At 33.1% G+C, this 14,832-nt stretch overlaps 1 protein-coding gene across 2 annotated transcripts in view; it reads left to right on the top strand.

Annotated features, from left to right (window-relative positions):
* The first annotated feature begins 3,435 nt into the window (after nucleotides 1-3,435).
* The window catches only part of LOC128989234 (drebrin-like protein), a 33,319-nt gene continuing 21,922 nt past the window's right edge, over nucleotides 3,436-14,832 (top strand). For both annotated transcript variants that reach the window (XM_054411113.1, XM_054411109.1), the window contains exons 1-3: nucleotides 3,436-3,694; nucleotides 4,425-4,480; nucleotides 7,261-7,373. In XM_054411113.1, the coding sequence (XP_054267088.1) occupies nucleotides 3,612-3,694; nucleotides 4,425-4,480; nucleotides 7,261-7,373 (252 nt within the window). In that variant the 5' untranslated portion in view covers nucleotides 3,436-3,611. The remainder of the gene's footprint in view (nucleotides 3,695-4,424; nucleotides 4,481-7,260; nucleotides 7,374-14,832) is intronic.

Below are 14,832 nucleotides of genomic sequence, written 5' to 3'. Positions count from 1 at the left end.
GGTTTGCTGCTACGGGGAAAGTAAAAAGTTTTTTTTGACCATACGTCAATAGTATAGGATGAAATAAATAAATTTGCCAAATTTTATCAATATATATCCATAAACAAGTAAACTAGGCCTACAACAATTTTCATTTTCTCCATAAGAATAACATGGGAATTTTAAATTACACTATTTTTGAATTTTCTGCGTGACCCTTAGGCATACAACAGCGCTTCAATATACTAAATTATTTCTTTTTTTAAGCTCTAAAAGACTGTTTAAAAAGAAATTGCAAAATTTTTTGTTTTTAGGATCAGAAATGGGAAAACCCCATTTTCACCCCATAAACCCCAGTCCCCATGGTCCGATTATGCTGGATCGCGAACTTGTTCGAATAAACGTAGGATTACACGTTTGTACCAAATTTCATCACAATGCTCGAGGATCATTTTTGCTCGAGTTATCGCGCTAACGGACACACACATATATATATGAATTTGAACGGATGGTGTTTTTGGCCTCTAGGGACCTCAAAAATGAAAAATGAAATCGGTCCCGGGTCCAGGTCTTACCATGAGTACTACGGTAATAGCTTATTCCCTATATGGGAAATTCGCTAAAAACTCAATTTAAATAAATAATGGCAGATTCTATTAGCAACTTTTAAAATAAATAGTACCCAGATTCAAGAACTTAAATTGTATCAATGTTTTTTTTCACCTTGTATGATGCTGTATATACTCAATGGGCATTTCACCAACTTGTATGTCATCCTCAGGGGGTCTCCTTATGCTACTACACTAATACCATTTCTATACAGGGTGATAATAAAGTCCGAAGACAGTTAAATATTTTAAATAATATAGATAGAGCTACAATACTTGGTACAAAGTTACAGAGCATAAAACTTCAATTTAACACATATTCAGTGATCCAATAACTCTTCAGGGGGATGGCCCACAAGGAGTCGGAAGAAAATCTTAAATGGAAGCATAAGTCAATATGCACATTAAATAAAAGGTCTTTTTTAGTAGAATACAATCCCGCAAACCGCACTTCAAAAGTTCGATCCTGCGCAAAATGGCAGCTGTTCAAAGATTTCTTGAATCTGCCATTTTAAATCTTTGAACGACTGTCATTTTTTACTCAGGCGTTCTTTTGAGCTTGAATTTACGGCATTGTAATCTACTAGTGAAGACCTTTAATTTGATGTGCATATTGACCTATGCTCATGTTAACAATTTTCTTCCGATTCCTAGGGCTATGCCCCCTGAGGAGTGAGCGGATAATAGCAATACAAATTAAATGAATCTTTGAACAACTGTCATTCTTGGCTCGGTTGTCCGCTTGAGTTCAAATTTGCGGCATTATATTCTGCTAGTAAAAACCTTTAATTTGATGTACATTTCAACCTATGCTTCTATTTCTTCTGACTCCTTTGACGTCCCCATGATATGACAGAAAATTTATATTTCCTAAAAAAAGTAGATTTTTAGGTGTGGTGTTGATGTACCAAATCTTATAGATATATTTGTTGTCGTTTAGGAAATATTTAACTGTCTTCGGACTTTATTACCTCCCTGTATATTTACCCTCGTCATCGTCACTTGTTCATAGCGACCAGGTCAATTGAGTAATGTGTCAACGGAGAACGGACACACAACAGAGTCATCTTGGCGGGATGTCTTTAGTCCTCTGTTTCATTTATTGACTGGGGCTTTTGGAATTTGGAGCGTTTGCCTGCTAAGGGTAGGGCCCTGGATTTATGGTCGGGCGGATGTTTTGATCTTATGGTTTTGTCAGTTTGTTGCTTGTTTTCCAGTTTTTTGTATATTAACGACGCCACTAAGACTGAACGTCTGATGATGGCATGAAGATGCTGAAACGGCCGTAACAATGTTACAACTACTATGAGCTGATTGACGAAGGTAACTCTATTTATTGACTAGCTGTACCCGCGGGCTTTGCCCCGTTTAACTTCATAAGTATTCGCATGGCTCATTCACGTCCTGGTTGAAGTTCGTTCGCTACGCTAACTCGCCTCCAGGCTGAAGTTTGTTCGCTACGCTCACTCACACACACACAAACTCACAAACTTTCAGATTTATAATATTAGTAAGATAAGATTTAGTCACAAGATCAGCTCAGGGGCTAAAAAATATGGATTTTAATTAAATATTGTCTTTTAACAGCTGGTTCAACTAAACAAGTTGATTCTGTGATGTTCAATAGCATTAAAGGCGTTAATAAGTTTACCAACAGGGTGCAACACTATTATTTTAGCGAATTTCCCATATGGGGAATAAGCTATTACCGTAGGTCTCATGGTAAGACCTAGACCCGGGACCGATTTACTTTTTCGTTTTGAGGTCCCCAGAGGCCAAAAACACCATCCATTCAAATTCATATATATATATATATATTTATATATATATTTATATATATATATTTATATATATATATTTATATATATATATATATTTATTTATATATGTGTCCGTTAGCGCGATAACTCGAGCAAAATTGATCCGATTTTGATGAAATTTGGTACAAACGTGTAAACCTACATTTATTCAAACGAGTTCGCGAACCAGCATAATCGGATCAGGGGTTTATGGGGGGTTTTATGGGGTAAAAATGGGTTTTTCTCATTTTTGACCCTAAAAACTTTAAATTTCAAAATTTCTCTCTAGACCATTTTGAAGAGCTTAAAAAAACAAATAATTTAGTATATTGAAGTGTTTTTGAATGTTCATTGACTACGGAGAAAATTAAAAAAATTGTAAATTTAAAATTCCCATGTTATTCTTATGGAGAACAAATAAACTGTTTTAGTTTGCTTGTTTATGGATATATTTTAATCAAATTTGGCAATTTGGTTTATTTCATACTAAGCTATCAATATTTCAATTAAAAAAACACACCTCAACATCTTCCCCGTAGCAGCAAACCTAACTACTCACTAAAATTAATGTTATTTAAATAGGAAATAAATCTGAAAATTTATAGGGAATATTTTAGAAGAAATCAAGCCGGGTAAATGGAAATTCGCTTAGTATGCAGGTTTGCTGCGACAGGGGTATTTTACATTTTATGACAAAAGCTTGCAACCAAAAGGTGAATGAGCGTAGCGAACGAACTTCATTCTGGAGGCGAGTTAGCGTAGCGAACGAGCTAACCTGAAGGCAAGTGAGCGCAGCGATCGAGCTCCAACCTAAAGGTGAGTAAGTATTATAATATGTAATCTTTGGTATTATTAATACTAATGAAGTTAAATGGGGCAAAGCCCGCGGGTACAGCTAGTTGACTATACATGTATACCTGTATACAAACGAGGACGCATTTACTCAAGTTTTACTCTATGGCAGCGTCACTCAGCTGGTGGGCGATATAAAAATGAAAACAAGTCTGACAAGTGACAATGAACGACCAAGAGCAGACAGAAAACAGAAAGCCGTTCGGTCGTTCAGCCGCTTCCCTGCTTAACTACTATTAAGGTTAATTGACCTCAAGTGTTTTATGCATGACTTATCTCACTAACTGTGAATATTACGGTTTAATTGTTTTTCCGGTGTTAACAAGAAATTTTACTTGTTCGATTAAAAGATTGATCAAATAAATGTAAATCAATGGCGCTGGGTATAGAAAAATATAAAGACGCCCTCATAGCCGCTTGGAAGGATGTTTTGGATGACAAAACCAACACCAACTGGTAAGAGTATTCCAATTAGATTATTTTAGAATGTGTTTATAGGAATAAATTGATATCAGATGGTAATTTTAAAATAAAAACTCAATATAGGCCTAACTACGCTCAAGTGCTTGACTCATACCTAAGACTACTGAGCTTTATCAAAAGTTAAATTTTTAATCTAGCTTTGAAACTCTAGCCAAGCCTATAAGCTTTAAATCTCTGATTTTTACCAAGCATACTAAAATACAATGTATATTAAAAATGAATTAGGCCTACATCCTCTTTACCTTCATCTTTCATTTAGCTTTTTCCTCATTAAGATAAGTAAGTTATGCCTAACTTAACTTTCTGAGCGGCATGTGTAAGGACAAATTAAATGAATAAGTTAGTCACGTTCCTATGTTTTCTAACAGTTTTTAGTCTGTCTTTTTTGGCATATTAGCAAAATTTTAAGACACGTCCCCTTCTGGTACAGAAATTATTAGCCTATTTAAATAAAAGCTAAAAGCTCCTTTTTTTAAAGGAACGGTCTAAATTCTGGTTTTTTAGTAGCCTAGATTTAATGTTAAACATTTTTTAACAGGATCTAAGTGAACCTAATTATTTAATGATTGATGTGTTACTCCATTCACATTAGACATAGGCCTAGTAAATGTTTAAGTTAGGTAATTAAAATGAGCCTACACACACTGTATTATTTTAATACTCATTATATTTTGTATGTAATTTATTTCTGTTCATATTGCAGGGCTCTCTTCAGCTATGAAGGACAAACAAATGATTTAAAGGTTGTGGGTAAGGGAGGTAAGACAAATCTTTTCAAACAGCTTTGTTAAGTTAATTTGAGCCATTCCTTTATCACATAATTAAAAGCAACATCAGCAAAACAACTGAGTCTGAAGAAGGCTGCACATTACCTTACGCCCTACATTCAATTGATTTAAAATATTGATTAATACTGTCGATATATTGATTACTAGCAGAGTACCTGTCCTTCGTACGGGGTTTGCATAAAAGTATAAAATGCTTATTGCAGTTATACTCAAGCTTTGCGTTTGCAATGGGGGAGAACACAGTTTGATAAAATTTGCTTCTTTTAATTTACAGCTAATTGTATTACACATCTAACCATAGCTATAATGTTCTACCAATTCACCTAAACAATAGAGAAAAATAAATTATCAAAAACTCGCAAAATATCACAAATTAGTCATGAAATTAAAAATAGGGTCAACCGGGGCTAATATGAACACACCAAAATATTGGGGCTAATATGAACAATGACTTAAAAAGTCATTTATCTGGGATTTTTAATCATGAAAAAAATATAATTAGAAAGGAAATTTATTGTATTTTTTGTGTCCATAATGAGAAAACTTCAAATTTGACTTTTAGGTACTTTAAAAAAATACTTTGTTAAAACACTTTTTTTCCGCCCAAAAAACTTTTCCGCGCAAAGTGAAAACTTTTGTTATAACAATTTTTACATTGGTTGTAGGAATAATCTTAAGCCTGAATTTTGTTAAATAAGAATTGGGGATTATTTTTCCTTTCCCAAAGTTAAAATATATTAATAACAGCCAAAGTTATAAGCTTTCAAAGTTGGGGGGCTAATGTGAACAGTGGATGGGGGCTATTGTGAACAGTACCACCTTCCGCTATGTCGCTACAGTGTTAAAAACACTGGCTGACGGGGAGATCGAAGTGATAAGATTTCAATCCTATGATGAGGAAAAAAATCATTCCTGGAAAAAGAAGATGATATAGCCTATTTATTGTTTCTACCACTGACATTTTGGGGAAACTTCCAGCCCCTAATGTATGTGGAACCAGTGATAGACATAAGTATGTCTCCGACAAAATTGTCGAAGTTTTTGAGGCGTAAGTTCCTCAATAAACTTCTTTGAAGGCCTTACAGTGATAAAACAGTTTTAATTTTACAAAGACAACAGTTAAGGTGTTGAATAGGCCTAGCCCACATTTTTATATTTACCTAATAGGCCTGAAAGTGCAATAAACTGTCATTTGCCTAAACGAACAATTTGCATTGTCTTAAATTAGGCTATTGTTTTTTTAAGTGCTTTAAACAATTTGTATGTGGAAGAAATTTTTAATAAATACTCAGGTATGTTGACAGATAATTTTTTTCTTGTTTATATCTTATTATTAGCCCTGTATAATATTTATAAATGGTTTAAAAAAAAGGGTTACCGTAGGGCGACCCGCGGCTCTCCAAAGATACCTTCATATCTCAAAAACTATTTAAGATAAAATATTGAGACTTATTGCAACTGGTAGACTAGACCCTAGGCTTGTTCACAACAGCCCCCACATATGCCTAGTGTTGTAAATAACAAAGTTATTAAGAGTGTTCACATTAGCCCCATGGGCTGTTCACATTAGCCCCTTTTAGCGGGGCTAATGTGAACAGTGTTTTTAATTTTTTTTTTTATAATGGTTACATTTATGGTTTTTGTTAGTAAATAAATAGATACAGCTAAAATAGCTGTACAAACTACTATTTTTTCTTTTCTTCTGTCATTTACCATTTTTGAGTTAATGTCAAAAGTTTACTTTTTTTGTTCATATTAGCCCCGGTTGACCCTATAAACTTAACTGTAAACAATCCTACTTTGACAGTTCTCATTGTGTATCACAGTTTTTTGTCGCTGCTTAGTTCAAATTAGCTGTTTTCATAAATGCAAAAAAACAGTGCTGCACTCTATTGGTACTGTAAATCCAACGCTTTTCGTGTCATAGTAGGATCAACTTTTTTAGTTGAAACTGCTGACTAAATTCTTTAATTCCCTTTAAATATGAATACTCATAAGGTTAACATGGGGAACTACAGAGCCACTGGGGCGGAGCCCAAAAGGATTTTTGAGATAAGAATATGCCTATATGTTAATCGGGGATGTGAGCTATCATCATGCCAAATTTCAGCTCAATAGGCCTACGTTCAGTAGTTAATGCGTGATTGAACTTCAAACAAACAAACAAACACACAAACTTTCACATTTATAATATTAGTAAGATTTCATTTGATTGTAAATATACAATCCATAACTTATTCCTTCTTTCATGGTGAGGTGGCCTCTAGATCACTAAATTTAAGCTAAATGGTTTAAGTTACCTGGCTTTGTCAAGTGATCCTGCTTTGTTATTACACTACTATAGTTTTGGACTTGAAAATAAGTCCATCTTCAGGTTAACAAAAACGTCAATAGGTCATCTAACCAATTTGGTTAGATTCGTCGTTACACTTAAAACACATACACGAACACGAAAAACACAAAAAACGAATATAATAGCCTACAGTAAAAAACTGGCCAGTATAATTAATCACGGGGGACACGTGTGGCGACGCCGGAAGATGAGTCATGACTCATCATATTATTTTGTCCTACTGCCTGATCATGAAATAATTCAAGCGGTGTAACTGATAGCTTCCATCCTTGTCCATGTCAAGAAGCAATTAGAAGTTATTTTAGGTTGTGCATAACAACTTTTAGCCTATCACAAATAAGTTAAATTACTAATATGAATGATGTGAACATTGTTCAAAAGATTTTTGTATGTTTTAGATGGAGGTATTGAAGAGATGCGTGAAGATCTCAACAGTGGGAAAATTATGTATGCCTTCTGTAAGGTTTTAGACCCGAAAACCAGTTTGAACAAATTTGTTCTTGTTAATTGGGTAAGTTTTGTGAAATAGACTTAGAAAATAATTCCTTCTTTACCAAGATTGTTTTTGTTTTAAATAATTAATTGGTACTTGCCTATCAAGCACTGTAGAATACACATTTTGATTTCTATTTAATTCAAAACACTTTCTAGAAAGATGAACAATTTTTAAATAACTTCTTGATCAGCATTGTAAATGTTTATTGCATTGACGGATAGTAAATAAAAGAAATGTCTTATAACACTTAAAACATATATTTACGCTTATTCTGTTACTCACAAGACGGTAAATATACATAAAGGATGGTAAGTGGTGATCGATTTTGATTGGACACTCCAATCATCATCAGACCCAATAGGTGAATGTTAATTTAATTAATGATTGGAAAGTAACAGATTTTGATCAGACTATACCAATGTCCAATGCAATAAGAATTTGTTTTGCATCATCACTCTTATCCTAAAATTTGTCTGCCTTGAGCTTACAAAGGAACGATACCTACTTTGTATGGTCGCCATTTCATTGAAAAGTATAAAGTTGGTTTAAAATAAACTGTATACCTAACTGTAAAAAGGCTGTTAGTAACAGTATGGTAAGGGAAGCCCACTATTGCTGTCAAGTTACACTCTGATGCACTACTAAGTTAGGTACTGGTGATTGTGTTGACCATATGCGTCCCGTGACCAACATTTTTTTTTGGGGTGGGGGGAGAACGCACAACATATCAGCACTATAAGGTCTAAAAATAAGCCAAAATATTGTATTTTTGATCAAAATTCCTAACAGTTGGAGGGGGCACAGGGGGCCTACGGAAAGACTGTTGACTGTTAAATTCATGAATGTAGAATCTTAAAAATTTAAAAAAATAAGTATCTATATCTCTGACTCTGGTACAGTATTTATGAAATAAATACAATATAGGAATTCACTCTAAAAATGTATTCTCACAAATGTTGCAAACTTTTTTTACGTTGTGGTAATCTCAAGCAAGCAATCTCATTCAAAATTGAATTCCAATGAAAATCATCTTAAAAACATCCCCAATATTTTTGAACTTATACCTCTCTTATCAGATTCTATTCCATTACATTTTATGCTTTGAATGATAGTAAGGTGTATTACAGTGTTGGCAAACAATGGGTAGGCTAGCCTTTTACAAAATATCAAATTTATTCTCAAATCAAGCTGATTTTTTAATTTCAAATATCTCTTAAGTTTCAGTCGAGTGGGTTTGGGAACTCAGCTGTCAACAATGTCCAATAGGCTATAGAGAATAAGCTATTATGGTAAAAAAATTCTTTCGAAATGCAGCAGACTATCTGTCTTGTGATTGTACAGATAACAATAGGCCTAATCTATTAACTGCTGATATCCTGGATTACAAGTCAAATGAAATCAGGACATTCTTATCAAAATTATTGCTGTGTACAGGCTACAGGAATATTCTGTAGATGAGTTTGATTCTCTTTTGTCCAAAATTTAAGTGAAAATCAAATCAGGCAAATGGAAATTCGTTTAGTCTGCAGGTTTTCTGTGGCGGGGAATTTTCCACTTACTACATTAATATAAAATACCCCCGCCGCAGCAAACCTGCCGACTAAGCGAATTTCCATTTGTGTGAATTGATTTTTAATTAAACCTATTTAAATAACATTAGGTTTAATGTGTACCTAGGTTTGCTGCTACAGGGAAACTAATAAAGTATTTTTTTGTAAAATATAATAGTTTAGTATAAAATAAATAAATTAGCCAAGTTTGATAAAAATATATCCATAAACAAGCAAACTACAACATTTTACAATATTCTCCATAAGAATATCATGGGAATTTTAAATTTTTTAGTTTTTTAAATTTTCTCCGTTACCGATAACTGTACAAAAACACTTTGATATACTAAATTATTTGTTTTTTTATGCTCTTTAAAAGGGTTTAGAGAGAAATTGGGGAATTTTGTGTTTTGAGGGTTAAAAATGAGAAAAACCAATTTTTACCCAACAAAACCCCCTGTAAAACCCCGTTCCCATTGGCCGATCATACTGGTTTGCGAACTCATTCAAGTTTATCCCGCCTTACACCTTTAAACCAAATTTCATCAAAATCGGACAAAAATTACTCAAGTTATTGCGTTCACGGACGTATATATATATATACATATATAAAAATTTAAACGAATGGTGTTTTTGGCCTCTGGGGAGATCAGAATGAAAAAGTAAATCGGTCCCGGGCCTAGGTCTTACCGTGCCACCTACGGTAATAGCTACTTCCCTATAGGGAAATTCAATAAAAGACATATTACATTTTCCCAGTAATATAAGATGTTTCATATATAATAACTGAGAATATTTCACATTTTATAGCTCAATAGTCAATACAACATATTTAGTTCATTCAACCAGGACATTCTTTATTTTGGAAATATATGTTGAATGTAATTTTATTTTTATATAATATGTTTGCTGTTACTTGTTCTGTATTTAATTTAATTTGTGTTGGTAACAGCTGACCATGTGTAAATAGTTAGGATTGTTTTTATAGTAATGAGAATTGTTGAATAAGTTATGTTTGAGTAAAAATGTTGTGTGTGTGTACTTCAGTAAAATAAAAGATAATTATTGTAACAGTAAAACCTTAGGTGTTAGTAATTTACTTTCACTTAAGTCAACAGGTTATGGGCCCAGAAAAAAAAATCATTAATTCAACCATAACTGTAAAAACAAGAAGTAATCTTCTAGTAAAACCCCAAGAGTTAAAGTGTAGTGAAGGTGAGTGAAAAAGTAAAAGTAAGACTAACAATGGCATCAGTAAAAGAAGATGATTTCGTAGAAAAACTCAAAGGAGTTGAAACTTTTCCATTGTGGAAATTTCAGATTAAAATAATATTTCAATCCAGTGATTTGATGAGTATTGTTGATGGTTCTGAGAAACTTGAAGATATGGGCGATGGAAAGAAGAAGGCTGATTGGATTAAAAGAGATGCCAAGGCTCAGAAGTGTATAGTTCGTTCTATTGAGAAGGGACCGATGTTACATATCATTAACTGTGAAAACTCAAGAGAAATGTTTTTGAAGCTGTGTTATATTTATGAAAGAGACTCAGAGCAGCAGAAGTACTCGTTATTACAAGAATTCTTTAACCTCAGGTATGAGCCTAATTCTGATATAAGTTCTCACACAAGTAGAATTGAAAACATAGCACACAGACTAAAAACTTTAAAACAAGATATTGATGAAAAAATGATAATATCAAAAATTCTTGTCAGTCTGCCAGATAGATTTAAGTATTTTGTAACTGCCTGCGAATCAATGCCCAATGAAGAAAAGACATTGGCAAATCTAACAGCGAGACTGTTAGCAGAAGAGTCAAGAAGTGAGTTAAAGGAGGTAAGCCTAGAGAAAAATCTTGCATTCCAAGTTGTTTGTCACAACTGTAAAATTCCAGGCCATAAAGCAAAGTACTGCAAGAAGCCTATACATACAATAGGGCTAACTCTGATAATGAAAGGCGATGTTTTAAATGCAATGCTGTTGGTCATCTAGCAAACACCTGTGGAAATGTAAAAAAATTTGTTAACAAGTTTGAAAAAAGAAATGTAAAGCCAAATTTATTTTGTAATATATGTAAAAAGTCAAATCATAATGAAAAAGATTGTTACTTTAGAAAAAGCCAGAACCTAAATGTCGCTAGTAAAACTGTGTCATTTTTGTCGTATGATGATGGACAAAATGTTCGGGTTAATAGTGGGACTGTAAACTTTGTATCTGAATGGGTTGTTGATTCAGGCACATCTTCACATATGACAAATTGTGAAGATTTGTTAAGTAATAAACAAAATATTTCTTCTGAAATATATGTTGCTAAGAAAAATCAAACCATGTTAGCTTCAACGAGTGGAACCGTAAAATCCAAAGAATGTATCCTGAATAATGTGCTGTATGTTCCTGAACTCAGTAAAAACTTGTTGTCTGTTTCTGCAATAACTAATAATGGTGATGAGGTTACTTTCTCTGAAAATACAACAGAGAATGACAAGGAAGGAGACAAAAATGAAAATGACAAGAAGGAAGACAAAAATGAAAATGACAAGAAAGAAGACAAAACTGAAAATGAAGATATTGAGAGTGCAGATAATCTAAGTGAGATAAGTAATAATGAAGTAGAGTTTGAGTTGGTTTCAGACAAAAATGAAATCAATGAAGAACAGCCAAGTTCAAGTAATACTGATACTACACAAAGCATCAAACTAAGAAGAAAAACTAAACTACCTGAAAGATATAAAGATTTTGTGATGTTGACATATGAAGAAGCAATCAAAGGACCAGATAAAAAGAATTGGCTACAAGCAATTGAGGATGAGAAAAACTCCCTAATTGAGAATGAAACGTGGGAAGTGGTTGACAAGAAGCAAGCACTAAACAAGAAGATCCTAAGTAACAAGTGGGTATTAACAAGAAAGGATAACGGAAAATACAAAGCGAGACTAGTTGTAAGAAGTTTTGCCCAAGAACAAGGTATAGACTATGATGAAACCTACAGCCCAGTTGTAAGTAATTCAACTTTACGTTTGTTATTTTCATTAGCTGCCAAACAAAATCTCAAACTAATGCAATTTGATGTTAAAACTGCTTTTCTCTATGGAAATTTAGATGAAGAAATTTATATGTGTGTACCTGAAGGATTTGATCATAAAGATAAAGTTTTAAAATTAAGAAAGACTTTATATGGACTTAAACAAGCTCCATTTAAATGGAACCAGTTGTTTACAAACTGCTTACTAAAATATGGCTTAAAACAAACTCAGTCTGACCGTTGTGTTTTTACAAATGGCAGTATTCATCTTGCTATATTTGTTGATGATGGAATTCTTGCTGGTTCAGATGAAAGAGAGATGAAGAAACTTTTGAACGAGCTGTCTAGAGATTTTAAAATAAAAACAGACGAAAACCCATCAAACTTTCTTGGAATGGAAATTTTATATTCAAGGGAAGGGATATTGTTAACACAAAAGAACTATTCAAACAGTATTCTCGAAAAATATGGAATGATAGATTGTAAACCTGTAGACACTCCCATTTGTCCAGTGAAAACGAGCAAACCTGATGAAGAAGTAAGCTGCCTGACAAAAGATTATCCTTACAGAGAAGTTGTAGGAAGTTTGCTGTACTTATCCAATAAAACCAGACCTGATCTTACACTTGCTGTGGGATTAGAAAGTAGATGTGTTGAGAATCCAATCAATGAAGATGTTGTAAATGTCAAACGAACCTTAAGATATATTAAAGGTACTCAAGACGCAGGAATATTATTTTCAGCATCAGGAGAAAATTGCCTAAATGTATATTGTGACGCAGACTATGCAAATTGCAAGCATACAAGAAGAAGTACTACTGGATTTGTCATTATGTATGGAGAAGACCCAATAAGCTGGTGTACAAGAAGACAACTGATTGTAGCTTTGTCCAGCACTGAAGCAGAATACATTGCAGCGGCGGAATGTGTCAAAGAAGTGTTATATTTAAAAACTTTCTTGCAAGAGTTGAGTGGAACTAATGTTGAAACAAACCTAAACATGGACAATCAAAGTGCTATTAAGCTTTGTAAAAATGGAATTTTTAACAAGCGAAGCAAACACATTGATGTTCGCTACCATTTTTTGACTGAAAATGTAAGGCAAGGTAAAATAAACATTTCTTTTGTTTCTACATCTGAGAATGTTGCGGATATGTTTACAAAACCCTTGAACAATGTTAAGTTTCATCAATTTAGCAAAGCTTTGATCAACTATCCAAAATCTTGAACAGAAGACGATAATCGAGATATTTATTTTTTGTTTCTTACATAAAATTAAAATTAAGGGAAGGTGTTGAATGTAATTTTATTTTTATATAATATGTTTGCTGTTACTTGTTCTGTATTTAATTTAATTTGTGTTGGTAACAGCTGACCATGTGTAAATAGTTAGGATTGTTTTTATAGTAATGAGAATTGTTGAATAAGTTATGTTTGAGTAAAAATGTTGTGTGTGTGTACTTCAGTAAAATAAAAGATAATTATTGTAACAGTAAAACCTTAGGTGTTAGTAATTTACTTTCACTTAAGTCAACAATATAACCTACAAAGATTATTTTAACTAAGCATTTAGGCTACGTTAGCTCTTTTTATAGAAGCCATATGCTGTATTTTTACAACAAATGTACAAAAAAAGATTTTATACCAGTGTGTCGACCACAGTCCTTCTAGCTTGAGTGTATACTGTTTAACTCAGTGGTAATCATCCTACATAGATTTTAACCTCGGGATGCAGATTTTATTAGTAGCTGTTCTGAATTATATTCAGTTTTAATCGACTACTTGATTCCCGTACGTAGGTTGGACCAACAGCTAGTTTAGTTAATGTAATAAAATAATACTAGTGTACATGTTGCTCGAAATCGAGCAATTGCAAAGAAGTACAGGAGTTATTTATAAACAAATAACTTGTTTAAAAACTAATAACTGTCATAATTTCTGATGATTTTAAAAGAGTCAACTATAAGATTATTAACTAAAGGAAATACTCACTATTTACATGACAGTCCTATTCCAGTTTAAAGGGTTAATTTTTAACAATCAATCTGCCCATGTACGCGGGAAAAGGTAAGCTTACATTAAGTTAACGTAAAAAGGCTTATAAAGTACCGTACCTAAGCTGTTTAGCCAATATGTAGACAATAAGGTGTAGGCTACTTTAAACTCTACAGGATAGAGTTATGCAAAAACTGGCAGAACTCTGAAATGGTGTTATTTATCATAGGCTTACTCATATGCCAAATCCTTAGAATAAAAATGCAATAACTAATAACCGATATCATTCAACACAAACCAACATCCAAAACTAAACACATTTTTAATACAACATAGATAATTTACACATTGACTGTTTTACATATGTTCTTCTTCTCACTATTAATTTTTGCTTCGCAACGGGAAAAATCTGTTTCATAATCATTGAAATAGATTTATAATAAATAATCTATCTAAAAGTTTAAGATTAAATAAACCTATCACATAGTTGTTTTACATGGTCACAAACGAAAATACATTTTTTTTGATCAGCTGTCGGAATTTGTGAAATAGAAATTTGACAGTTCTGGTTGTTTACAATAAAATGTCAAAGCAAATGTAAACATTGTGAATTTTCTCATGCTTCCATGGAAACGAATAATTTAATATTTAATTTCTGACAACAGGTGGAGTTTCAAAACAATGTTTGTTTCCCATGTTAATCTTATGGAGGAATACGAAACTTTAAAGGGCCCTAGGGCCTCACTCCCTAATTATTTACCTAAAAAGAAAGTTTCCTGCACAACTTCACGTTACGCTCTTTCCAATGACACCAAAAACGTGTCAATCGGTTCAGTAGTTTCGGAGGAGTAATTGTCACAAAAATCGTGCTTGCGTATTAAATAAGTACGAGAGGTCGTCCAGTGGTCGA

The sequence above is a fragment of the Macrosteles quadrilineatus genome, unplaced genomic scaffold, assembly GCF_028750875.1.
Source record: "Macrosteles quadrilineatus isolate MER2022 unplaced genomic scaffold, UCM_ALF_1.0 Scaffold_1__1_contigs__length_201487025, whole genome shotgun sequence".
NCBI lineage: Eukaryota > Metazoa > Arthropoda > Insecta > Hemiptera > Cicadellidae > Macrosteles > Macrosteles quadrilineatus.
The sequence above is the reverse complement of the archived record's forward strand: the minus strand, read 5'-3'. Positions and strand labels throughout refer to the sequence as shown.